The sequence below is a fragment of the Taudactylus pleione genome, unplaced genomic scaffold (assembly GCF_031769625.1).
Source record: "Taudactylus pleione unplaced genomic scaffold, aTauple2 ptg000644l, whole genome shotgun sequence".
In the NCBI taxonomy this organism is placed as follows: Eukaryota; Metazoa; Chordata; class Amphibia; order Anura; family Myobatrachidae; genus Taudactylus; species Taudactylus pleione.
This window is the reverse complement of record NW_028285046.1, coordinates 649,343-677,087: the sequence shown is the minus strand read 5'-3', so window position 1 is coordinate 677,087 and position 27,745 is coordinate 649,343. Positions and strand designations below refer to the sequence as shown.

Here is a 27,745-nt window from a genome sequence, read left to right as displayed (position 1 = left end):
ATGGGCTTCCGCTGACAAAATTTCAGTTTAGTTGGATGCTGCGGCGATGTCTTTGCAGCGTGGGCCTCTCACCAGGGGAGTTCGGCACGCATTCGTTTCGAATTGGTGCTGCCACTTCCGCCGCTGCTGCGGGATTTCCAGAGTCACAGATTCAAGCTCTGGGCCGATGGAAATCAGCCAGTTATAAGCGTTACATTCGACCGAATCATTGAGGTTAATGTTGTGCATGCACGTTACATATGGCTTGTTATGTTTTATGAAATGTCATTGGTCCTGGTCTTGTTTGTTTTCCCCTGTCTTTCCTACTCGGGGACTAGCTACTCGCCATTGATTTCAGTGGGAGTCTGGAGAGTTTTGACGATTTTTTTACCTGATCTGACGGATTTAATTCGGCTATTTGGTTTATAATTACAATTATATGTCCCTCAGCAGGTTTTACGTTTTCTCTCTGGTCGAGTTCACTTGTGTTATCCGATATCTCTCCCAAACCCACCCCGCCCCCCCGCTCTCCCCCCCCCTTCTTTTTTATTTTAACTTATCTTCTTGTGTCTTTATGTTGCTTCAAATTGGCACAGAAGCTTGTTGATCTTTAAAGATTCAAATCAAAAATTTTTTCTTTTTGGCAGATCCTCAGTAATATGTTCCCCGTTAGATATACATGATTAAATATGCTAAAATTTTACAATAACTTTAATGTTTTCTTTGTTTTTCCCTCATTATAGGAATGGCTTTTGATGATTGTACTGTATGGATAATTGGCCATTCATTTGTTTTTTGGGCGGCTAGGTTCATGCAGGCGCAGGACGCGCCGTTGTTTCCGGGGGCTAGTGGAGTTAGATGGATAGGGGTCAGAGGTATGTTGTGGGAGAGCCTTAAGCCTAAACTCTTGCAGCAGGTTCAGCGGTATGGCTTACCGAGAGTCGTGGTTATTCATCTAGGCGGGAATGATTTGGGCAAGAGGACATCTCTGGATTTAAGGCATGCGGTGGTGGAGGATTTGGGTCAGATTATAATGGCATGGCCAGCTTGCACAATAGTTTGATCTTTCATGGTCCCTAGATTGTGTTGGCGTGGTGTGGTTGACGGCAGAGCCATTGATGAAGCCCGGAAGAAAGTGAACTTTACGGTTTCAAAATTTGTGTTGGAAAATGGTGGGGCAGTGGTCAGATTTTTCGGTATACTTACCTTTTTCGGTCTGACGGGGTTCATTTAGCGGAGGAAGGTATGTTTATTTTTCTTGAGGATCTGTTTGAGGTTGTGGTTTCTGTGCGTTAGTTCTATGGTGGCGGAGCAAGGTTTCTTTTGGCAGAACCTTGCTTTTGGCGGGAAAGAACGGCAGGTTACCTATTAGCACTGTGAATATTTGTTTACTCATTGTTTTGCTCACCTTCGTTGACTCATAAAGTCTGCTGGACCACCCTGCCGGGGGCAGCATCATCACCTTACCGGGTGGGTAGTCAAGATAGAAGGCTTGAGCGTATTGTGTTGTGGTTGGAGTGTTTATAGTGTTAGGCTTGGGCTGTTGTTAGCCGTTCTTTCTTTGCCACCATATTTAAATTAATTTAATTAATATAGTAACTAATTCATTATATGTTTTTAAATAAATAGCTAACAAATTCTGCCAAATACAAGTCTCCGTGTCTTTATTTCAATTAAGTATGTTATTGTCACTGATTCACACGCAGGTCAATCCTCAGACGATGGGAAGTTTATGTAATGCTTGTGTGAAAATTGCTTCTTGGTTAAACAAATATTGTTGAATAAATTGCCCAATATATTTATCACATAACATTTCGGAAGATTCAAAGACGATTCAGAGGCAGTGTTACCTGGTAAGCATTTATTCCATTACACCACGTCTAGAACTGTCCGTATAGAGGGTGTCAAATGAATATACCACACAATATCAGTGCCAGCCTCCCTAATACATCCAGTGATGATACCACACAATATCGGTGCCAACCTCCTTAATACATCCAGTGATGATACCATACAATATCGGTGCCAACCTCCTTAATACATACAGTGATGATAGCACACAATATTGGTGCCAGCCTCCCTAATACATCCAGTGATGATACCACACAATATTGGTGCCAGCCTCCCATATACATCCAGTGATGATACCACACAATATTGGTGCCAGCTTCCCTCCCGAATATATCCAGTGATAATACCACACAACATTGGTGCCAGCTTCCCTCCCGAATACATCCAGCAATAATACCACACAACATTGGTGCCAGCTTCCCTCCCGAATACATCCAGTGATAATACCACACAATATTGGTGCCAGCTTCCCTCCCGAATACATCCAGTGATAATACCACACAACATTGGTGCCAGCTTCCCTCTCGAATACATCCAGTGATAATACCACACAATATTGGTGCCAGCCTCCCTAATACATCCAGTGATGATACCACACAATATTGGTGCCAGCCTCCCTAATACATCCAGTGATGATACCACACAATATTGGTGCCAGGCTCCCTAATACATACAGATGATACCACACAATATTGGTGCCAGCCTCCTTAATACATACAGTGATGATACCACACAATATTGGTGACAGCCTCCCATATACATCCAGTGATGATACCACACAATATTGGTGCCAGCCTCCCTAACACATACAGTGATGATACCACACAATATTGGTGCCAGCTTCCCTCCCGAATACATCCAGTGATAATACCACACAACATTGGTGCCAGCTTCCCTCCCAAACACATGCAGTAATGATAATACACAATATCGGTGCCAACCTCCTTAATACATACAGTGATGATAGCACACAATATTGGTGCCAGCCTCCCATATACATCCAGTGATGATACCACACAATATCGGTGCCAACCTCCTTAATACATACAGTGATGATAGCACACAATATTGGTGCCAGCCTCCCTAATACATCCAGTGATGATACCACACAATATCGGTGCCAGCCTCCTTAATACATACAGTAATGATACCACACAATATTGGTGCCAGCCTCCTTAATACATACAGTGATGATAGCACACAATATTGGTGCCAGCCTCCCTAATACATCCAGTGATGATACCACACAATATCGGTGCCAGCCTCCTTAATACATACAGTAATGATACCACACAATATTGGTGCCAGCCTCCTTAATACATACAGTGATGATAGCACACGATATTGGTGCCAGCCTCCCTAATACATCCAGTAATGATACCACACAATATTGGTGCCAGCCTCCCTAATACATACAGAGATGATACCACACAATATTGGTGCCAGCCTCCCTAATACATCCAGTGATGATACCACACAATATTGGTGCCAGCCTCCCATATACATCCAGTGATGATACCACACAACATTGGTGCCAGCTTCCCTCCCGAATACATCCAGTGATAATGCCACACAATATTGGTGCCAGCTTCCCTCCCGAATATATCCAGTGATAATACCACACAACATTGGTGCCAGCTTCCCTCCCGAATACATCCAGCAATAATACCACACAACATTGGTGCCAGCTTCCCTCCCGAATACATCCAGTGATAATACCACACAATATTGGTGCCAGCTTCCCTCCCGAATACATCCAGTGATAATACCACACAACATTGGTGCCAGCTTCCCTCTCGAATACATCCAGTGATAATACCACACAATATTGGTGCCAGCCTCCCTAATACATCCAGCGATGATACCACACAATATTGGTTCCAGCCTCCCTAATACATCCAGTGATGATACCACACAATATCGGTGCTAGCCTCCTTAATACATACTCTGATGATACCACACAATATCGGTGCCAGCCTCCTTAATACATACAGAGATGATACCACACAATATTGGTGCCAGGCTCCCTAATACATACAGATGATACCACACAATATTGGTGCCAGCCTCCTTAATACATACAGTGATGATACCACACAATATTGGTGCCAGCCTCCCATATACATCCAGTGATGATACCACACAATATTGGTGCCAGCCTCCCTAACACATACAGTGATGATACCACACAATATTGGTGCCAGCTTCCCTCCCGAATACATCCAGTGATAATACCACACAACATTGGTGCCAGCTTCCCTCCCAAACACATGCAGTAATGATAATACACAATATTGGTGCCAGCCCATAATCTCACACAATGGGCCTGATTCTGAGATAGGCGGATCTCTGTGCAAAGTTACAAATGGTGAGTTCTTGCATACAGCGCGTACACAGATGCAAATTTACACATATTTCAAATAATTTGGGTATGTCTGTCCTATACTGAGTCAGATGGAACTTGGCTGGATCTGGGTATCTCAGAGCGGGAACCGACAGGCAACAGTGTGATGGCACTGAACCGCCCTGACTTGTCCTGCACAGGGAGGAAGGGAACCCTGTTTCTGCTGGATCTTTTACACCTAGCATGGAACTGGTGCAATTGCTGATACTAATGATGGTTGCGGTGGCCGGCATAAAATCAACGGGAGGCACAGATTCCCACATCAGCTGAACAGAATCTCGCGTTAGTGTGAGGCAGTAAATCAGGCTTACGCAGCTGCCGGCAACTGCAATTATTTTGCTTGTGAGAATTAGTCTCAATATTGGTTGCTACCATTCTCTTATACTGTGAGTATAACAGTATAATACACAATAATGGATCCATTCATCCTCTGTAGAACTCAAAACAGTTGTGTATGTTTATGTGTCTTACCATGGGCTCTTCCTCTTCATCTTGCTGGGTCTCAGAGTTTCCTAACCCAATATCATTTAAGAACATGTCCACTGACCTAGGAACAGTGAAGTGGTATCAGTAACAAGGATCCACAGTACCACAATTCCCACCAATCACCCCTTAGGCAAGTTATACATACTCGTTCCCAATGCTAATCTCCAAGTTATCCAGATCTCGAAAAATTTCACTGAATCTTTTCCGACCCTCTGAGGACCCACTCTGCGCGTTGGCATCTACAACAGACACATTGATTAATACTGACATACTATGGTTAACAAATAGACATACACAGTAAAAATCAGTGCATCAAAATAAATTACAAATGCCTGTCTGTTATATCATAAACAACATGGAGATTATTTACAAGACAACAAAAGTAGGGTGTCATGTCGACAATCAGAAGCTGTACAGTCAGAATGTCAACACCAGAATGTCGACAGGTTCTCAATGTCAACAATCAACATGGACTTTAGGTCGACAACTATAATGTTAACATTCAAAAATATTGACACTTAAAATGTTGACATAATGTACATAATGTTGCCATTTAACATGTCGACATCAGAATGCCGACATGCAGTTTTTTGCTTATATTTAGGGTAAGGCTAAAATAAGCAAAAACCTGTATTCGGCATTCTGGTGTTGACATGTTATATGGCAACATTATGCACATGTTGACATTTTCAACATATTTTTAATGTTGACATATTGGTTGACGAACTAAGTCCATGTTGACATATCAACTTTTCATACGACACCCCAAAAATAAAATATTTTCCCCCTAATACTTAGTGCTCTTTGCGCCTGGTTACATTTAGCTGTGCTCAGCAATACATATACACCCGGCTTCTGTGTCCATGGGATCGGGTAAGCGCTTTATTATTTTGCCAAGTCCCAGTATGCCATCATACAAAAGAGGACCGACCAACGCCAGAGAGTAGGTAAGTATGGAGTGTGAGTGAGTGAATTTGTAATAAAAGACTACAATATTCTGTATGTGTGTAAAGTCATTTTCTAAAATATTTTCTTCACAGTGGAGGTACAGGTGCCAATGGCCTGCTGGCACTTGTGGTTCTACAAGTGAAACAGGGTAGGCTGGTTGAAACCTGTAGTGGCACTGTGAAGAACAATATATTATTAATATTAATAACCCATTACCCACGCACACACCACCACCAGGGGTGCAGGGATGAGCCCTAGAATTACCCATTATTTTTGGGGGGACTCCACTTTCCAAAGATTGCCAGCCCTGGGCTGACCAGTTTGCGGCTGGAAAATGGTTTGGCTGGGAGACCCTACACTGTGTGTCTACCTGCTGTGACATTACCACCCCGGCTTGTTCAGCTGGGTGCTGGATATAGGAAAATAGGGGGAACCCCACGTCGATCTTTCCCCAATATTTTCCTGTATCAGAACTTGCTCAAAGGTCCAGGGCTTGTTCTGCTTTCGGGGGAGATCACCACACCATTTTTTTTCAATGAAAGTGCAAAATTTTAGAAGTGGAGTTGTTGCCCATAGCAAGCAATCAGATTCTAGCATAAATAAGTAGAATTTGATTGGTTGCTATGGGCAACAAATCCACTTCTAAAAACCTGCACTTTAGTAAATATAGTTCATAATGACCCCCTCAGAGTAATACAAAACCACCTGCTATCTACCAGACTCTCCCCATAGTGTTTGAATAGAGGGCTCGATTCAGACCCGCTCGCTAGATGCGTTCGCATGCAGCCATCAGCTGCCAAAGTATGCAAATCCGGTGATCGCATGGAAAGGCATTAGCACGCCCACTATGTCTTGGCATGCAATCGCGGTGTGTATTTAGACACCCACCAGCCTGTGTTAAGACACCCACTTATACACGTCATCTCCAGGAAGTGTATGCAACCATCGGTAACATCGAGTGCCATCGGAAGCATATGCAGCACTTGTGGTTGACCATACCCTACCGCAAGCACTGCGAGTGCTTCAGTGTGTAATTCAACCATGTGACGTGTACTATGACGCTGCATCTTAATTATGCACGCCTTCTAAATGGCGTTAAGACGCTCAGAAACGCCTGTGTTCGCACCACCACTCCCCCGTTTCAATCGACCAACCCCTGTCACCATCCACAAATGGCTCATCCTGTCACTCAACCTAGCGCGCCTTCTATACTTAAGGGGCGATTGCATGGGCTGGTTCGTACACTGCAATGCATACGCATGCGCATATTGCAAACGTCGGCTGGCTGCGTGCGAGCGCAGCCTAGCGACTGGGTCTGATTCGGGCCCAGAGTCCCTGAAATAAACAACTGCTGAGTATCTGAGACCATCACCTGAGACACTCACATCCTCCTTTTATCTGAAGGCTATCACACTGGTGTGCACATATAATATACTGTAATCTTCAATACATTCACATCCCCACAACTGTGAGGAAAGCGACACATTTATCGATGAAGATCACCCTTCTGTATGAAATATATACATTTATACAGATACTTAAAATGTAAGCAACTGTTTTAATAAACTGGAAGCAGGATGTGGCAAAACATCATTTAAAGAAAATGTAACAGTCCTATACATGCAGATACACACATATCATACATGTGTTACATTTAGATATTCTGCATATAAAATAACTGTTATGAGTATATATGCTTACATTTATATATATATATATATATATATATATATATATGTGTATATCAGACGCATGGTACTCTGTGCATACTCTTTTCATACATTATAATTTTCTCAGTAGAGATTACATACACAGATTATCTGTGATATATATCAATCCTGCAGTGGATTGAGCACATATTCATGCATATAGCACATGTACAATAAATACATTGCATCTTTGTACAGCAAGGATTCACAAGCTAGAAACACACAAAGGGGAACAGGTTGTGGCACACAGCTACAGGAAATGAGAGAGCTACAGAGACAACAAGGGTGACAGAGGTGGCACAGTGAAATACTGAGACAGGGTACTTGGCTTCTTACCCCCTCCTATGCCTGACGCCATTATTCCAGGCCCGGGTGGAGTGGCTGCCCCTGCCAATTGTGGAACCCGGGTTTACTGATGTAGTTGCAAAGACCCACAACTTCCTGACAGCAGACATCACATCAGGAAGTGCAAAGTGAGAGTGCTGAGCACGGCAATCACCCTGATAGGCCTATATATGTGTAATATAGAGAACCAGGGCTGTAGTCACAGATCATATGCTCTTGCAGCTTTGCCACATAAACGATTTGACCAGATAAGTGAGCAGCTCACAATAAGCCACCTTCACAGAATGGAAATGATGTTAAACATATTATTGTTCTGGTGCCCCCAGCATAGCGACGTCACACATAACTGCCTTCCTAGGATTTTTTTTTATTAAGGGGCATATTTATCAATTATCAGGTTTTATACCTGATAAGTATAATTTCTTATAGCTGCTATTCACGACAATTAAAAAATGATTGATCGCCCAGAGGTATAAACTATTATTATTATCTTTTATGTACCCAACGGTTTGGCGCCATTGCTGGCAGTGGGAAAAGGGCCCTGCTCATGTGAGCTTACAATCTAAAGGGGAGTGGGATAGTGACAGGCGTGACACAGAGTAGTGTGACAGTGACGAAGGATCATGGAGCAGTGGATTAGGATGAGAGCTGGAAGGCTTTGATTAAGAAGTGGATCTTGAGAGCCCATTTGAAAATTTGAGGAGAGGTGGAAAGTCTGATAAGGAGAGGGAGAGAGTTCCAGTGATAGGGAGCAGCAAGGGCAATTTATTTGTTGAGCAAAATGGGTGGGCGGGAGTATGAAGGGAGATGAGATCAGAGATGTAAACAGGAGAGGATTGGGTGAGGGCTTTGTAAATGAGTGTGATATGTTTGAATTAGATTCTGAAGGGGAAGGGGAACCAGTGTAGGGTCTGTAGGAGAGGGGAGGCAGACGATGTACATTTGGAGAGGAAGATGAGCAAAGCAGCAGCATTGAGGACAGATTGGAGTAGAGAGAGATGGGAGACAGGGAGGCCAGATAAGAGAAGGTTGCAGTAGTCCAGTCTACAGATAACCAGTGAGTAGATGAGGGTCTTAGTTGCCTCTGGGGTGAGAAAGGGTCTAATTCTGGAGATTTTTCTGAGATGGAAATGGCAAGACTGTGAAAGTTACTGAAAGTGTTGTTTGAAGAAGAGGGAGGAGTCAAGGATAACTCCAAGACTGTGCACTTGCAGGCTAGAAGAGATGGTGGTGCTGTCAATACTTAATGAAATTAAGGGAGGAGATGTTAATCGGAAGGGTGGAAGATTATCAGCTAAGTCTTACGACATGTTACATTTAAAAATGCTGGAACTTCCAAGAAGATCTGATAAGGTAAGTAGTGACTGATGGAGCAATACAGTATCAAGCAGAAGTAAAGGAGGCATTGTATAGGGAAACAGCTTTGTCAGGGCAGAAGAAAGAGACAATGTGGAAGAGAAGTGAGCTGAGCAGGGAGGATAAAGACATAGGGCCTGATGCAGAGTGGCACGCTAATGCCGCCACAGCTGCGAATGTTTACACAGATGCTAATAGAAAATATGCAAATTTCACAGATGCCAAGAGATGTATTGAGCTGGCCACAGGTGGATGTACAAAGCACAGTATATATGTACGCTTCTTCCTCATTATCATTAGGATCTACTGAGGAACAACACAGAGCGGTGAAACAGATGGACATCCTTTCCATAACCAAGTTTAATAGTTACATAGAATGATAGTTAGAATCTGATTGGTTGGTATGGGCCACGCCTTCACTTGCTCAGTAACTAATAGAACAATACTGGCCATCATGGGCAAAACCATTGATAGTTTCCCTGCCAATGGTTATACACCATCGAGGTTGACCCACCAATGGCAATCTATAACCTAATTAAATAAACTGGAGTCATGTTTCTTGCATAGAGGATCACAGATGTAGGGTGTGACATGCCCTCGAAATGGTCACGACACTGACAATCACAACAAGAGGAAAAAGTTGATGCATAAGACTACGTTAATGCACCTTGACACATGCACAGTGCGACTGAGATAAACATCAGCATTGCGTACAACTCTGAATCAAGCTACTGACACCAAACCCATGGAGTCATAGATTGGTGATAGCAGCCTTGAGAGCCAGAGGTGGAGAAGGATTGAGGGATCGGTTAAAAGAAAGAAGATGATGGTCAAAGATAGGGAATAAGGAAGAGGAAAAAGTCAGCGACATCACAACGGTGAGTGAAGTCAAGATCAAGTGAGGGTCCACTCACATGGAAGGATAAGGAGATCCATTGAGAGAGACCAAGTGATGATGTGAGGGGAAGGAGTTTAGAGGCAGAGGGGTCAGTAGGGACATCAATAGGGTTATTCAAGTTACCTAAGATGAAGGAGGGAAGGTCTAGAGAGAGGAAGTGGGGGAGCCAGGAAGCAAACATTTTCTTCCTCATTATCATTATTCATTAATCATTATCAAGCGACATCAATAATGAGTGATTGAAGCGTGATGCAAGCACAGTATAACTCAGATGCACTGAATAAACATTAGTATTGCGTCCACCTCTGAATCATGCCCATAGTACAGAGCATTGTATGGAGTTGTAATACATATAACAGAGCAATGTATGCAAATGTAGTAAATAGTACAAAGCAGTGCATGGAGATGTAGTACAGTGTGTGGGGGATGCAGTACAGTGTATGAAGATGTAGTACAGTGTGTGGGGATGTACGGTACACCACAGTGGCATATCTAATAATAGAAGCAGGGTGAACAGTGCACACCCTGCATCCATGCACAAACCACTGTGAAAATGGTGTGGCGGACATATTCCCAGTAATTTGAACATGCACAGTAGAAAAATCACCAGGGGGTGCCATATTTCCGGAGACCTATGCATGCACAGTAACAGTGTCTACACCCCTGCACTACCTGCTCACACAGAGTCTGCACACAGGGCCGATTTAAAACGCCATAGTTAAAGCAGTATAAAGAGATGTAGAGCTCTATTTATAAAGTTTTTTTTACGTAGGTAGTGATACACCTTATATGCCTTTGTGGCGAAAATGTACATTTGTTTCTAGTAATTCAAGAAGACCTAATGCTGTCTATTATTTTGCAGTATTCTCATCCCCCAACAAACTTCTGAAAAGCTCTCATAGGGCTTTTTGCCAGTCCTAGACTGTGGGCCTGATTCAGGTCACCGCTGGGGGAAGCAGTTTGGATTTGCATGGAGATCCATGCAATTCCGGTAGGCTTTCCTGGTCAGTGACGGGGGTGGATGGCATCGACGGGCTTGTCTGGGGCATGCTAGTGTCAGGGACTGCATCAAAAGACCCAGTTCCACTGACACCAGCAGCCAAATTCCGTTGGATATTCTGAGCAAACATAAGGTTGCTCAGAAGTCCAATAATGTGGCTGATGTCCAACGTTTTGTGTGACTTTTTGAGCACCATGACCGCATTCTTGCGGCCAGTGGGCGTCTCAGTAGTCTGCAACCCCACCAATAAAATAACTAGCATCCGCCACAATTTCGCCTCAAAGTCAGTATCTAATTCCTGGGTTGGCACTCAATTTTCCTTCTTGGAGATGATATCTGTACCAGGAAGTGGACCCGTGACATCAGGATCTTATGAGGAACCAGAGGAATAACACAGAGTGGTGAAACAGATGGATATCCTTTTCATAACCAAGTTTAATAACTACATAGAATGATAGTTAGAATCTGATTGGTTGGTATGGCCCACTCCATGTCTTGCCCAGTAACTAATAGAACAATACTGGCCATCATGGGCAAAACCATTGATGGTTTCCCTGTCAAAGGTTATACACCATCGAGGTTAAGCCACCAATGGCAATCTCTAACCTAATGAAATAAACTAAACTATCTCCTTTCTATCTCCACATGGATGTACCAACACTACATACCGCTCAGTGGGCCAAATGTAATAGGGTGAGAGGTTAGAAAATGTGAGAGTTTAACAGTAAACTCTCACACTTTTTAAACTCGGCCAATGTAATAGAGTCTGGGAACATGCCAACTCGCATATTTTTAAACTAAAAAAACTCGGTGACAATCTGCATATTTGCAGAATGGGTCCTGCACATGCGCAGATTCCTGATAATCGTGAATCTGCGATCAGCAGTACACTTGCGTGCACTGCTTAATCAGGCTCATAGTACAGTGCTGTTTATTGAGATTTATGTAGTACTATACAATCTATGGAGATGTAGTATGTAGCATAGTGCTGTGTATGGAAGTATAATATGTAGTACAGTACAATGTATGGATATGTAGTGCAGAACAATGTATGGAGATCTAGCATGTTGCACTGTGCTATATATGGAGGTATAATAAGTAATACAGTACAATGCATGGAGATGTAGTTCAGAACAATTTATGGAGATGCAGTATGTAGCACAGTGCTATGTATGGAGTTATAATATGTAGTACAGTACAATGTATGGAGATGTAGTACATAGCACTAGCACAGTGCTATGTATGGAGTTATAATATGTAGTACAGTACAATGTATGGAGATGTAGTATGTAGCACAGTGCTATGTATGTAGTTATAATATGTAGTACAGTACAATGTATGTAGCACAGTTCTGTGCATGGAGGTATAATATGTAGTACAATAGAATGTATGGAGATATAGTATGTAGTACGGTGCTGTATATGGGGATATAAAATGATCAGTAGCATAGTACAATGTATGGAGATGTAATACGTAACAGTAGAATACTGTACAGTATAGAGATATGGTATGGTGTACAGTACAATGTGTGGAAATTTAGTATAATGTAAAGTGCTCTGTATGTAGCTGTAGTATGTAATAAAGTTAAATGCATGAAGATGAAGTGTGTAGTACAGTGCTCTGTATGGAGATATACTATGTAGTACTGTATAATATATGCATATGTAGTAGAGATTACAGATCAAGATGTTGGGTGCATACCTCGCACTCTGTTTATAAGGTTGGTCATTGCCTCTTGTACACAGTGAGTTTTGAGTGTCGGATGTTTGAAGAGCAGGAATACAACTGACTGGAGTAACTCAGATAACTTCAGCTCAGTGTAGTCACAAGAGGGAGGACCTAAAAGAGTGGTAAGAAAATTGTGGAAGGGAGAGGAGGGGAGAGAATAAGGAGAAAATAAGCAAGCGTAATGGCAGAACTCATAAGCAGATATCAAGTGACATCATCAAACCTCAACTCTGTAGTTATAAACCCAACCTGATACACCAAAAGCCATTGTAACTGCATTCAGTCTAACAGCATGCAACTGCCTAATCGCTTATTTTATAATCAAAATAGATCTGTCCCCTAAGCAGTGACGGTAAAGAGTTTGTACTGTAGGCTGAAAATGGTTATAATCTACCAATTCACTAGAAAATAGTAACATTAATGAGACATGAAACATTTAATAATTTGCTATGAACTAGTGACATCGCTGAGCCGGCATCAGACATTAGATAATTCATAGGCTAAATATTGCTACAGACTTAAAATTGGACTATAAATATATTTTTAAGAAGAAATTTTAAGATCTTTAAATACTTAATCAAATATATATTTTTTTCAAATTGCCTAATTGTTTCTGTATAACTATGTTTTAAACATCTCATAATGACCCGGCCAGATGATTACTTCAGCATCAAGTACCCTAACCCTTTTTTATCAGTATGCTCTGTCTCCTGGTAAAACAACTTTTTCCACATCCCTTTGAGTGTAATTTGATAATGGTCTCTTCAGTCCTTCCCCTCTCACCTGACCCCTGGTAGATGTCTCTCATCTCCTGCAGCTTCTGGTCTATTTTTCTGAGCCGGGAGCAGAACTGGACCAATTGAGGAGAATTCACCGTGGGACCATAACACCCCATCCATGTTGAGTGGCAGAGAGCAGAGAGATAGCACTCACCTAGAAGACATCTTGGCGCAGCCCCAAACTCCCCTGCACAGCTCATGTCCTGGAGAGTTAGGGGTTTCACTCACCAACTCAGATAGTTCTTACTGTCTCAAGGAAATACAAATTTTTGCCTCTGCCTGTGTCGTCCTTTTCTTTAATTGACTGGGCTGCAGAACTGACATTCTAATCCTCCATCCGGCTCAGAATGAGGCCCCTTGCGTTCATTTCTTCTAATCTGCAAAGCGGACACTCATTTTTTTCTCTCTCTAGTTATCTCCTGCACACCTGACACTAGCTGCAGTCTGTAAACATGACATTCAATTTGTCGTGCTAGCTTGACAAATGATGCTGAGAATCTGTATTTGGGATACTTAGGAAATCAAATCAATGTGGGTGAGTGGAGGAAACACCCTAATAACTCTGTGACTGCTGTTAAACAAGAAATGAGTTGCATGTAAGGAGATAATACCAGAGAATAACCCCAGTGTGATGGGCCAGAATTCCTAATTCTAAGATTCCAATGAAATTATTAATCCACCAATTGACTTTGCATGGTCCAGTAATATTTATTTTTGCCAGTCGGTTCATATACAGATATTTACATCAAGGGTTAAGTTCCTGTAAAGGGTGTGTGCTGGGGTTTTAATTATACCACAAATTGAAAATAACCTGCTCTGCAGGATGAGGAAGAATAACTTATACAGCGTCTTTCTATTAACTACTCCCCATCCAGTCACCTGCTGGATGGCTTCCTGTAATCTCCTGTAACAGTTACTAGTACAAACTGGGGGAGAAATGAGATAGCATGCGGATTCTGTATCAATTGTATCTCATCGACGATTGCGGCAAAATTCATACCCAGTGTGTAATGTACTACCCAGTGCATAGGCAAACGCAGGGGGGGTTTCCGGTTGCCTGCAAACCCCCCTCCCCAGCCCACACCATGACCACAATAGAAATAGTAATATAGAATTTTACTAGTGCTGCATGTGCTTCTCAGTATCACAAATTAAATAATTAACACCAGCCTGTGGATCTTTTAACATACATCTGTGCACCAACTAGGAGATCTGGAAAACATGCACTGTTAGGGGTGCACTGCTATAGACCATCAATATGGTTAATTATTAATACCATATAATAATACACTATCCAGTGCATAACGAGGCCAATATGTACATATATGCCCAGGGTAGTGCTGGGTTCTTCTGCTGCTCCCCCAGACTCCCGGATTTGCTCCAATGCTCTGGAATGGAGCCCACATCTGAAATTAAAACATTCAGCTCATATATAATGGTTTACTGTGATCACTGGTCCTGTGTATGCTGGAATTATCATGACACGCTATACACTATGTATGACACATATTAAAGCTGGTTAAGTGCTAATTATGCCCTCTTCATGGACTGGGCACACTCGCTCTAAAGTCAAGCATTTGGAAACCCCCCTCTAGAAATCCTGCGTTTGCCACTGCAGTGATTTGGAGGGTGAAACCCTAAGCTGCTGGCAATGTGTGCTGAGCTCAAAATCAACAGTGGGCCTGATTCAGAGCCGGACGCTCTGACCAGAGCGCTCGCTCTGAATCAGTGCCCTCCTACCTAAAAATGGAGCGGCCTCTTGGACGCTCGCATAGCTGTGGGTTACCACCCACAGCTATAGCGAGCGTTCATGATGATGGTCGCGATGGTCAAGACCATTGCGACCATCGGTCTTGCGACGAGAGCCTGCAGTAGGGTCTCGCTGCCGCAAGCCCTGGAGTGATTTTGGCTCTATCAGAGCCAAAATAACTCCCACTGACATCACTACTGATGTCAGTGGGGCCGGACCCAGACGGTAGGAGTTCCCATGGGAACGCCTCCGTCTGGCAGCCACGCCCCCGGCAAGCCCACCAAAGGGGGCGTGCTGTCACTGAACATCGACAGCACGCCCCCTTTGGTGCGAGACCCCGAGCAACGGATTCCTCGTCGCTCGCCGGGTCTCACGCATGCGCACGACGGAGCTCCCTCAGTCGTGCGCATGCGCATTCGGGCACCATCGACCCGCTTGCGAGCGTCCTGCGCGGGTCTGAATCAGCCCCAGTGTTACCATTTGGTAGCTGTGAAATAAAATAATAAATATCTACCACCCCACACCTCCCATAGGCCTGTGTTATTCAGCATCGGTTAATGTACCCTGGGGGAAGATGAACAAATATGCGGTCCGCTAACACTGAGTTAACCAGACCAATGCTAAATGGCTTTGGGCCCATTCTGGTACCCCTGGGCTGTGGGTAGTAGAGTCATTAAAATAAATATTGTGCCCCGTTATAAAGTTAGTAATCATTTTATGTGCCCTTGCAGTAGAATAAATTATAAAGTAGTGCCTATTTTAAAATAAATATTAAATTTTGCCCACTTTTTATAGACCTAGTAGCATATTGCCCCCTTTTGCTAAAAGCTATACACACAATTGTTTCAAAATAATAGAAAAGTGCAAGAGAAAATGTATAATAATAATTCCTTAAGTGAATACTTACCTGTTCTCTTTTTGATGGACTAATCTGATCTAATCCAATGGGAAGTGAAAAAAAACAACACAATTTGCCCCACAGAGCCCCAATGATTTAAAATTAAGCTGCCTGGATGGTTAATATCCAAACAACCAATAAAAAGTAATGTGTTGTTTTAAAGATAAGACACAGCTAAGCAATTGCTTGGGAGAGCCTCAACACTAAAGCTGCATACACACATAAAGATTATCTGTCCAACCATCCAACTAGTTGATTGGTTGGAATGAAAATCTGGTAAAGTATGAAAGCAAATTACAATCAGCAATTTGCTCCCAAACGCCGGAAAATGGACAAAAATTGTTGTTTGAACAAATTGTTTAGAACAAACATTTAACAAACTTGTCTGAACGATCATTTTCATCTGTTTTCTGGCATTTAGGAACAAATTGCTGATCATCAGTTACTCCCATACGTTACCAGATTTTCATTCCAACCAATCAACTAGTTGGATGGTTGGACACAAAATCTGTGTACCCAGCCTTAGGGGTATATTTACTAAAGTGAAAGTTTTTAGAAGTAGAGATGTTGCCCATAGCAACCAATAAGTTTCTACTTAACATGTAACTAGCACCTTCTAGAAAATAATATTTAGAATCTGATTGGTTGCTATGGGCAACATCTCCACTTCTAAAAACTCTCACTTTAGTAAATTTCCCCTTATTCTGTGTTTTGTATTTAGTAAACTGAAAAAAAAAACAGGGTGGCGATTTGTGTTTTAAAATCATGACTTTCTGTTGATTTTCTAATGATTTTGCACTTATTAGAGACGGCAGTTTGCAACTTGCCAGAAAACTGAGGATTATACAAAATCACATTTCAACCTGGAAGTTAAATATAACTAATTGACCTCTATGGCAAAGTGAAAACGAAGCACAGGAACAAATATTTACTGCAAGCAAAAGTTTTTATTTTTCTCATTTTCTTGTGTGATATTGGTAGTACACATTTCATAAATTACTCCTAAACTAAACTGATCAGTTAGCAATACGCCCACCACCCCACCCGCCTCCTAAACCACTGTCCATGGCACTGAGAGGAGTATTATACCCCTTTTCCACCAAACTTCCGGGTCTGACCCGAAGTTGGAACAGAGTTCCTATCCGGATCAGACCCGGAATTTAGCCGGCGCTGACTCAGGATATTCCCGAGTCGGCGCCGCTCACACCGCAGTCGGGTCTGCATAGACCCGGCTTTTCCGGCGTGAAAGTGGACGCTTGGAGATGACGTCATGTCTAAGCGCCACTGAAGCCGGACTAATCGGCCGGCATGCGGCTCACTCCAGGTCATCAAGACCCGGAGTCGCCGTATACGCAGCAGGGTTTCACGGGCTTGTTAAACCTTGCTATTTACCTGGGTTGGATTGCCGGGTCACTCGACCTGGCGATCCAACCTTGACCCCTTTTACACCAGGGAGCTGCCCGGGTTAACCCTGCAATAACCCGGATTTAGCTCCGGTGTAAAAGGGGTATAAGTGTGTATCCACATTTTCCATCATTGCTAAAACTAGTAAAATGGCTACAAAACTCAGGCATCATACATCACTCTCTTATTGTCCTGTATAATGACCAGATTCATGTTTATTTTCAATCTCACGACTAGTTCACCTAATACTGATACCCTCCGAAGAAAACACTTCAAGCATTTAATATGTATTTGTCTAAGAGAATAGGGAAATGCAGATTCTGATGTTGCTCAGTTTTCTCAACATAGGGAGTCATCTTTCTTTTATACTTAAGCTGCATACACACATAAAGATTTTCTCTCCAACCATCCAACTAGTCGATTGGTTGGAATGAAAATCTGGTAAGGTATGAGAGCAAATGAGAATCAGCAATTTGCTCCCAAACGCCGGAAAATGGCCAAAAACTGTTGCTTGAACAAACTGTTTAGATCAAACATTTTACAAACTTGTCTGAATGACCATTTTCATCTGTTTTCTGGCATTTAGGAGCAAATTGCTGATCATCAGTTACTCCCATACGTTACCAGATTTTCATTCCAACCAATCAACTAGTTGGATGGTTGGACAGAAAATCTTTACGTGTGTATGCAGCTTAAGGGGCCTATTCATCACAACTAATTTAGCCTGTTATCAATATTTAAGGTAATGGGTCATTCCTCATCAGGGATTTTTCAGAGTTTGCCTGCAAGAACGCCATTTGCAGACGGTGCTTGTTCTCTGAGCCTCTCTCCTTTCTATGGGAAGGTGGTCTGGGGATGCAAAGAAGCGAGTGGATCCCTCCTCCTCCTTGTCTCCCCAGCGGCTTTGCACATGCGTGACGTCACATATGCACAGAAGCTGGCAACGGGAAGAGGTAAGTGATGCTGCTATTTCTGTAGTGGTGCTAATAATCACGGGGACAGCTGCTTTTCAGAGGAGCTGTCCTTGTACCAGAGCAATGATAAATAAGTATCCCCAGCGGCAAGGTGGAAACTAAAGTATGCGGCCCCCAATGATGAATAGACCCTTTATAGAGGAGCTGCTGAATGCTGGCATGTAGTTGCAGCATACTTGCCTACTTTCCCGGAAGGCGTGGGAGGCTCCTGATTTTTCGGGTAACCCCCACACCCCCAGAAGAGTAAGCAGTTCTCATGTATCCTGCCCACTTCCTAGTAAAGTGGGCAGAATGGGGAGAATTTTCACGGAGATCGATGGTCCCTGAATAGGCGCAATTCTACAAGAATTAATGACGCAATTCTACAAGATAGAGACATTTGGCCCCACCCCTATTTAAATGCTATGCAAAAATTGTGGGTTTTAAATTAATTAAAAATTAACAGTAATTAATTTAGATTTAGTAGAGAAGATAGAAAAGAAAAAATAGTAGATAAGGTAAATCCTTTTGTAATTCCGTACCTGACCTGTAGAGGGCGAATGCTATGCAAAAATTGTGGTTTTTCATTAATTAAAAATTAACAGTAATTAATTTTGATTTCACATTTTTTTAGTTGCCTCCACCGTGTTTTAATACGCTCGTATGTAAAAATTTCACGATCGTGGCTGGTAAACTATGGATTTGTATAGAAAGACAGAAGGACAAATTTTCGCTTTTATATAGTAGATTCACAGAATAGAAGTTGCCCAGAATCAATTTAATAACCCATCAAAGGTACATGTAACGGGTGTAATCCAGACAAGTAAAAAACAAGACACAAATTCCCCAGCACCCTGCTATGGTTCAGTAAAAGAAGCATGCATGCTACCTAATAATATAATGCTGAGGACAGTGGGGTCTTTTTATGAAGACGTGTGGTACAAAATTGCTATATTTCACTATAGATCGCATCAGTTTCATGTGATCTATAACTTAGCTAAGTAGCTATTCATGTACCCTTACCATTTTCTTTTAGGTCTGCACAATGCGCCGGCAGGGGGGGGGGAGTAGGTAGGGGCAGAGCGAGGGAGCATTGGATGGGTCAGTGAGGTGGGGAGGACCCAGCATATACATATTTACTATAACAGCGGCGGGTCTTAGGGGGCACTGGGGCAGAACGGATGCCGAGCAATTCCACCGTCGGATCGTTGGAGGGCACCGGGTAATCAGCAGTCTGAAGTGACCCAGTCACTTCATTAATCTAAACACAGGACATAGCGCCGGTGGGGTAGGGGGAGAGTGAGCTGGCAGCAAAGGCATCGGGCAGTCAGCAGAGTGAGGTGACCCGGCATATGCCAGCCTTTCCCTTCAACACAACATCAATTCTTCTAGGTACACTTGCACAAAGTTAGGGATTATGTAGGATTATACTCAGGTGTATGATTAACTAATCATACCAAACAGGTGATAATGATCATCATTTTCATATATTTCATTATCTTCAAGTTATTAAGTTTTATTATGTGATGTCATCCAAATCCATTCAGTGTAAGGCCTAGAACAGGCTCCCTGGGTCAAAGTTCTGCCCAGTGTACTCCTCCGTGAGATCCGACTGGGACCCCAACCACTCCATTAGGCATCCCAGACCAATTGTCATCCCTCTGTGAAGTTTTCATCCAAATCCATCCAGTGGAAGACCCAGAACAGGCTCCACGGGTCAACCCCCCAGTAAGTCTTCTGGGGTCCAATGTTACCACTCTGTGGAGTTTTTGTCCAAATCCATCTAGTGTAAGGCTCAGAACAGGCTCCTCGGGTCAAAGTTCTGCCCAGCGCACACCAACGGGAGGTCCGACCAGGACCCTAACCCCCTAAAATCTGGCCAAGATCCAACTGGACCACCTCGCGTTGGTTTCATCCCAATCGGTGCATAACCAGACAGGCAAACAAACAAACAGACCAATTAATTTTATATATAAGATTTCTCGCTATGTGGTGTGATAGTTATTTAGTATCAAAAAAGTAAGCTATGTAAAACTTGGCAACTTTTCCTTGAAAGCTGTGGAAGATATTCGCCAACTAAGATACAAACTTCTTCTTATAAAATATATATATATATATATATATATATATAGATATATATCTATATATATACAGTATATATATAGTAGATTATTGCAATTACAATGCCCATAATGAGAGGCACAAGCAGATTCTATGTGCCCTGACCAGTGACGGATTTTACCTAGGGGCTGCGGGGCTGCAGCCGCCCCAGTAAAATCCGCTACTGCAGTGAGCCAGGGCTTCTCTGGGGGCTACAGTCAATGCAGTCCCCAGAAGCCAGTGTTATGCGCACGCGCGGAGCCGCCACCGGTGTTATGCGCATGCGTAGCGCCACCGGCGCCTGCGCAATGAATCTGGCAGGCGCCATGGGCAGACCAGCAGCAGCGGCAGCCCCCTCAGGTAAAAGGGCAGGAGCTGCTGCAGTTCCTGACCCTATCATCTTTATTTTTCATGAAGCTGACTACAAGCATAAGGAGTACACTGAGAACACTACATCACAACTTATGTGGCAGGAAATGTTTCATCACTGTCTGTGACACAATTTGAGCACAGGAAATAAAGAGCTATATAGCTGTCACACCAGAGCATTGGGCGGAGGTTTGTGTACTAAACAGCACCCCAAGACACGTATGTTTTTGTTTTGTTTTGTAACTACTTGCTACACCGCAGGGTGGCAGTCATTTTGGGGCATAAGCAAATATTCAACCTGATAACATATTGCCAACCAATCAGCTCCTAATTGCCAGTGTACAGGCTGTGTTTGAAAAATGACAGTTAAGAGCTGATTGGTTGGTGCTTTATATCTCACAATTGTATCTCTCCCCAAGCTTTATTAAATCTGCCCCTCAGGCTGTAGTGTGCGCACTGTCACATAGCAGCGGCATTCGCACAAGTAGGAAGTAGTAACGGGCATGGCCATGCCACATAATGTTCATGCCATTTCTCATACTTTGTAAAACAATGAAATAGTATAAAGCAGCAATATCAAACTTACAGAAAAAAAATGAAATGTAGCATTTTAAATAAAGCACAGAATCAAACATGTATAGAACATGTATAGTAATTACAGAGTATAATGTAAGCAAAATATATTTTTTTACATTTAAAGTAATAATCTTGCATTTCCTATTGATGGCATTTAATGTCCTACATAATCAGGGTCCTATACACTTGAAGCAGCTCCTTTTTGTCTCTCACTTAGATCTGCAGATGAAGAACTACAGCTGGGTACATACTTGGCGATATATCCAATCAAACGGCGGATGTCTCGTGAGCGTGTCAGCGGGTGTGTACCCCTGATATGTCTGTGAACGACATCGTTCACAGACATATCGTATCGGCTGTGCAGATATATTGCAGATATATTGGTGCATCTGCTGGTGTGTACAGACTAGGGGTGTGCACCGGCCACTTTTCGTGTTTTGTGTTTTGGTTTTGGATCTGGATCTTTCTTCGTGTTTTGGATCTGGATTGGTTTTGCCAAAACCACCCTTCCGTGTTTTGGGTTCTGGGTTTTGTGTTTTGGATCTGTATTTTTTTGAAAAAAAGCATAAAAACAGCTAAAATCACAGAATTTGTAGGTTTTTCTGCTCCTATGCTATTATTAACCTCAATAACCTTAATTTCCACTCATTTCCAGTCTATTCTGAACACCTCACACCTCACAATAGTGTTTTTATGTCCAAAAGGTTGCACCGAGGTAGCTGGATGACTATGCTAAGCGACACGAGTGGGCGGCACAAACACGTGACCCATCTAGGAGTGACACTGCAGTGGCAGACAGGATGGCAGTTAGAAAAACTAGGCCCCAAACTGTACATAATGCAAAGAAAAAAAGAGGTGCAAGATGGAATTGTCCTTGGGCCCTCCCACCCACCCTTATGTTGTATAAACAGGACATGCACACTTTAACAAATCAATCATTTCAGCGCCAGGGTCTGCCACACAACTGTGGCTGAAATGATTGGTTCGTTTGGGCCCCCACAAAACAAGCTGGCAATTAATGTGTCCCTGCACAAACTGGCTCTACGGAGGCAAGATGTCATCCTCATCCTCCTCATCCACCGATTCCTCACCCTCTTCAGTGTGTACATCCTCATCCTCACAAAGTATTAACTCGTCCCCACTTGAATCCACCACCACAGGTCCCTCTGTACGTTCTGGAGGCTGGTCTCCCTGGAAGAGCTGATAATTCATTTTGATGAACATCATCTTCTCCACATTCTGTGGAAGCAACCTCCTACGCCTTTCGCTGACAAGGTTCCCGGCTGCACTAAACACTCTTTCGGAGTACACACTGGAGGGGGGGCAACTCAGGTAAAATAGAGCCAGTTTGTACAGGGGCCTCCAAATTGCCTCTTTTTCCTGCCAGTACAGGTATGGACTGTCTGACATGCCTACTTGGATGCTGTCACCGATGTAATCCTCCACCATTCTGTCAATGGTGACAGTATCATATGCAGTGACAGTAGACATGTCAGAAATTGTTGCCAGGTCCTTCAGTCCGGACCAGATGTCCAAACTTGGTCCTGCCTGCCCTGCATCACCGCCAGCGGGTTGCTTAGGATACCTAAGTTTTTTCCTGGCAGCCCCAGTTGCGGGAGAAAATGAAGAAGGAGCCGTTGACGTGTCACGTTCCGCTTCAGCTGACAGTGTGTTCACCAGCAGGTCTTTGCACCTCTGCAGGCTTGTGTCGGCCGGAAAGAGAGACACCACATAGGCTTTAAACCTAGGATCGAGCACGGTGGCCAAAATGTAGTGGTCTGATTTCAACAGATTGACCACCCTGGAATCCTGGCAAAGCGAATGAAGGGCTTCATCCACAAGTCCCACATGCCGAGCGGAATCGCTCCGTCTTAGCTCCTCCTTCACTTTCTCCAGCTGCTTCTGCAAAAGCCTGATGAGGGGAATGACCTGACTCAAGCTGGCAGTGTCTGAACTGACTTCACGTGTGGCAAGTTCGAAGGGCTGAAGAACCTTGCACAACACGGAAATCATTCTCCACTGCGCTTGAGTCAGGTGCATACCCCCTCCTTTGCCTATGTCATAGGTGGATGTATAGGCTTGTATGGCCTTTTGCTGCTCCTCCATCCTCTGAAGCATATAGAGGGTTGAGTTCCACCGCGTCACAACCTCTTGCTTCAGGTGATGGCGGGGCAGGTTCAAGAGTGTTTGCTGGCGCTCCAGTCTTCGGCACGCAGTCGCTGAATGGCGAAAGTGGCCAGAAATTTTTCGGGCCACCCAAAGCGTCTCCTGCACGCCCCTGTCGCTTTTCAGAAAATTCTGCACCACCAAGTTTATTGTGTGAGCAAAACATGGGACGTGCTGGAATTTGCCCAGATGTAATGCCCGCACAATATTGGTGGCGTTGTCAGATATCACAAATCCCCAGGAGAGTCTAAGTGGGGTAAGCCACTGGGCGATGATTTCCCTCAGTTTCTCTAAGAGGTTGTCGGCGGTGTGCCTCTTACTGAAACCGGTGATACACAGCGTAGCCTGCCTTGTAACGAGCTGGCGTTTCTGAGATGCTGCTACTGGTGACGCTGCTGCTGTTGCTGCGTAAGGTGATACATCTACCCAGTGGGCTGTCACAGTCATATAGTCCTTAGTCTGCCCTGTTCCACTTGTCCACATGTCCGTGGTTAAGTGGACATTGTGTACAACGGCATTTTTCAGGACACTGAGGACACTTTTTCTGACGTTTCTGTACAGTCTCGGTATCGCCTGCCTAGTGAAGTGGAATCTAGACGGGATTTGGAACCGGGGACACACTACCTCCATCAATTGTCTAAATCCCACTGCACTAATGGCGGATACCGGACGCACGTCTAACACCAACATAGCAGTCAAGGCCTCAGTTATACGTTTTGCTTCAGGATGACTGCTGTCGTACTTCATCCTCCTCGCTAAGGACTGTTGGAGGGTCAATTGTTTAGTAAAAGTAGTGGTGTTCCTACTTCCTCTCTGGGATGATGAACGACTCCCAGCAGCAGCAGCAACAGCAGCAGCGGCAGCAGTAGGCGTAGCAATGCAGGATCCTCCGGAGGAATCCCGGATAGGAGAGTCAGTCATGCCAGTGATATGGCCTGCAGGACTACTTCCGATCCTGACTAAGGAGGAAATTGACGAGGAGGGAGTTGACGGTGTGGTTTGCAGGCGCTTGGATACAACAGGACAACGGGATTTAGGTGTCCCTGGACTGCTTACGGTCTGAGCCAAAGTTTCTGAACTTGACAGTAACTTTTTATGAACGCGCTGCAGGTGCCGTATAAGGGAGGATGTTCCTAGGTGGTTGACGTCCCTACCCCTACTTATTTCACCTTTACATATGGTACATATGGCAAGACAGTTGTTGTACGGATTTGGATAGAAATATTGCCAGACCAAAGAGGTGGAATGTTTGGTCTTCTGCCCAGGCATGACCGTGATGGGCTTTTTCATCCCACGGACAACAACTGTCTCCCCCGGAGCCTGATTTAAACAAACCACATCACCATCAGAATCCTCCTCGCCAACTTCCTCCTCAGCGCCAGCTACACCAGTATCCTCATCCTGTTGTACTTCAACAGTGACATCTTCAATTTGCATATCAGCAAGTGGACTGTGGGTGCTCCTTTCAGCACTTGCAGGGGGCGTGCAAATGGTGGAAAGAGCCACCTCTTCCCGTCCAGTGCTGGGAAGGTCAGGCATCGCAACCACCACCACACTTGGACTCTCCTTGGGGATTTGTGATATCTTCTTAGAAAGCACAGTTCTTCGCTGTGCTTTTGCCAGCTTAACTCTTTTGATTTTTTTAGTGGGAGGAGTGCTTCCATCGTCATGTGAAGCTGAACCACTAGTCATGAACATACTAGGGATCGACCTTAGCCGTTCCTTGCCACTCCGTGTCGTAAATGGCATATTGGCAAGTTTACGTTTCTCTTCAGCTGATTTAAATGTCTTTTTCAAGGTCATTTTCCTGAACTTTGCCATTTGGGATTGTATGTGCCCTCTACTATGACATTGGGCATCGGCCTTGGCAGACGACGTTGATGGCATGTTATCGTCTATGTCATGACTAGTGGCAGCAGCTTCAGCACTAGGAGGAAGTGGTTCTTGATCTTTCTCTATTTTATTTTTATCGGAGAAAGTTTGGTCCTCCATTTATGTTATATCGATTTGATATATACGTGTGGCTAAACACAGAAAATAATTTTTTTTTTGGTTTGGACTGGAGTGTACTTTGTGGGTTACAGCACCCTTTAACGGTCAAGCCAGCCGGCCCTTTACTTATGACACAGGCGCACTCTTGGCACTACTTTGTTGATGCACGTGCGGCTACTGCGCACACAATTCACAAACACAGAAAATAATTTTTTTTTTGGTTTGGACTGGAGTGTACTTTCGGGGGTTACAGCACCCTTAACGGTCAAGCCAGCCGGCCCTTTACTTATGACACAGGCGCACGTTTGGCACTACTTTGTTGATGCACGTGCGGCTACTGCGCACACAATTCACAAACACAGAAAATAATTTTTTTTTTGGTTTGGACTGGAGTGTACTTTCGGGGGTTACAGCACCCTTAACGGTCAAGCCAGCCGGCCCTTTACTTATGACACAGGCGCACGCTTGGCACTACTTTGTTGATGCACGTGCGGCTACTGCGCACACAATTCACAAACACAGAAAATAATTTTTTTTTTGGTTTGGACTGGAGTGTACTTTCGGGGGTTACAGCACCCTTAACGGTCAAGCCAGCCGGCCCTTTACTTATGACACAGGCGCACGCTTGGCACTACTTTGTTGATGCACGTGCGGCTACTGCGCACACAATTCACAAACACAGAAAATAATTTTTTTTTAGGTTTGGACTGGAGTGTACTTTCAGGGGTTACAGCACCCTTAACGGTCAAGCCAGCCGGCCCTTTACTTATGACACAGGCGCACGCTTGGCACTACTTTGTTGATGCACGTGCGGCTACTGCGCACACAATTCACAAACACAGAAAATAATTTTTTTTTGGTTTGGACTGGAGTGTACTTTCGGGGGTTACAGCACCCTTTAACGGTCAAGCCAGCTGGCCCTTTACTTATGACACAGGCGCACGCTTGGCACTACTTTGTTGATGCACGTGCGGCTACTGCGCACACAATTCACAAACACAGAAATAATTTTTTTTTAGGTTTGGACTGGAGTGTACTTTCGGGGGTTACAGCACCCTTAACGGTCAAGCCAGCCGGCCCTTTACTTATGACACAGGCGCACGCTTGGCACTACTTTGTTGATGCACGTGCGGCTACTGCGCACACAATTCACAAACACAGAAAATAATTTTTTTTTTGGTTTGGACTGGAGTGTACTTTCGGGGGTTACAGCACCCTTAACGGTCAAGCCAGCCGGCCCTTTACTTATGACACAGGCGCACGCTTGGCACTACTTTGTTGATGCACGTGCGGCTACTGCGCACACAATTCACAAACACAGAAAATAATTTTTTTTTGGGTTTGGACTGGAGTGTACTTTCGGGGGTTACAGCACCCTTAACGGTCAAGCCAGCCGGCCCTTTACTTATGACACAGGCGCACGTTTGGCACTACTTTGTTGATGCACGTGCGGCTACTGCGCACACAATTCACAAACACAGAAAATAATTTTTTTTTTGGTTTGGACTGGAGTGTACTTTCGGGGGTTACAGCACCCTTAACGGTCAAGCCAGCCGGCCCTTTACTTATGACACAGGCGCACGTTTGGCACTACTTTGTTGATGCACGTGCGGCTACTGCGCACACAATTCACAAACACAGAAAATAATTTTTTTTTTGGTTTGGACTGGAGTGTACTTTCGGGGGTTACAGCACCCTTAACGATCAAGCCAGCCGGCCCTTTACTTATGACACAGGCGCACGCTTGGCACTACTTTGTTGATGCACGTGCGGCTACTGCGCACACAATTCACAAACACAGAAAATAATTTTTTTTTTGGTTTGGACTGGAGTGTACTTTCGGGGGTTACAGCACCCTTAACGGTCAAGCCAGCCGGCCCTTTACTTATGACACAGGCGCACGCTTGGCACTACTTTGTTGATGCACGTGCGGCTACTGCGCACACAATTCACAAACACAGAAAATAATTTTTTTTTGGTTTGGACTGGAGTGTACTTTCGGGGGTTACAGCACCCTTTAACGGTCAAGCCAGCCGGCCCTTTACTTATGACAC

The 27,745-nt window shown here is 43.9% G+C and overlaps 2 protein-coding genes across 3 annotated transcripts in view; one reads left to right on the top strand and one right to left on the bottom strand.

The window, feature by feature from the left end:
* The window catches only part of GMIP (GEM interacting protein), a 105,631-nt gene extending 91,948 nt beyond the window's left edge, over positions 1-13,683 (bottom strand). Inside the window, exons 1-4 of one of the 2 annotated variants that reach the window (XM_088455132.1) lie at positions 13,488-13,683; positions 12,678-12,815; positions 4,866-4,959; positions 4,706-4,781 (exon numbers count right to left, since the gene is read on the bottom strand). In XM_088455132.1, the coding sequence (XP_088311258.1) occupies positions 4,706-4,781; positions 4,866-4,959; positions 12,678-12,815; positions 13,488-13,683 (504 nt within the window). Of the gene's footprint in view, positions 1-4,705; positions 4,782-4,865; positions 4,960-7,713; positions 7,779-12,677; positions 12,816-13,487 lie in introns of those variants that run through there. The other variant, XM_088455133.1, reaches the window with a different exon arrangement.
* A 4,785-nt stretch (positions 13,684-18,468) lies between these two features.
* Positions 18,469-27,745, top strand: part of PGLS (6-phosphogluconolactonase) — a 78,957-nt gene continuing 69,680 nt past the window's right edge. The window contains exon 1 of the mRNA XM_088455130.1: positions 18,469-18,488. The gene's annotated coding sequence lies outside the window, so the exon portion shown is untranslated. The remainder of the gene's footprint in view (positions 18,489-27,745) is intronic.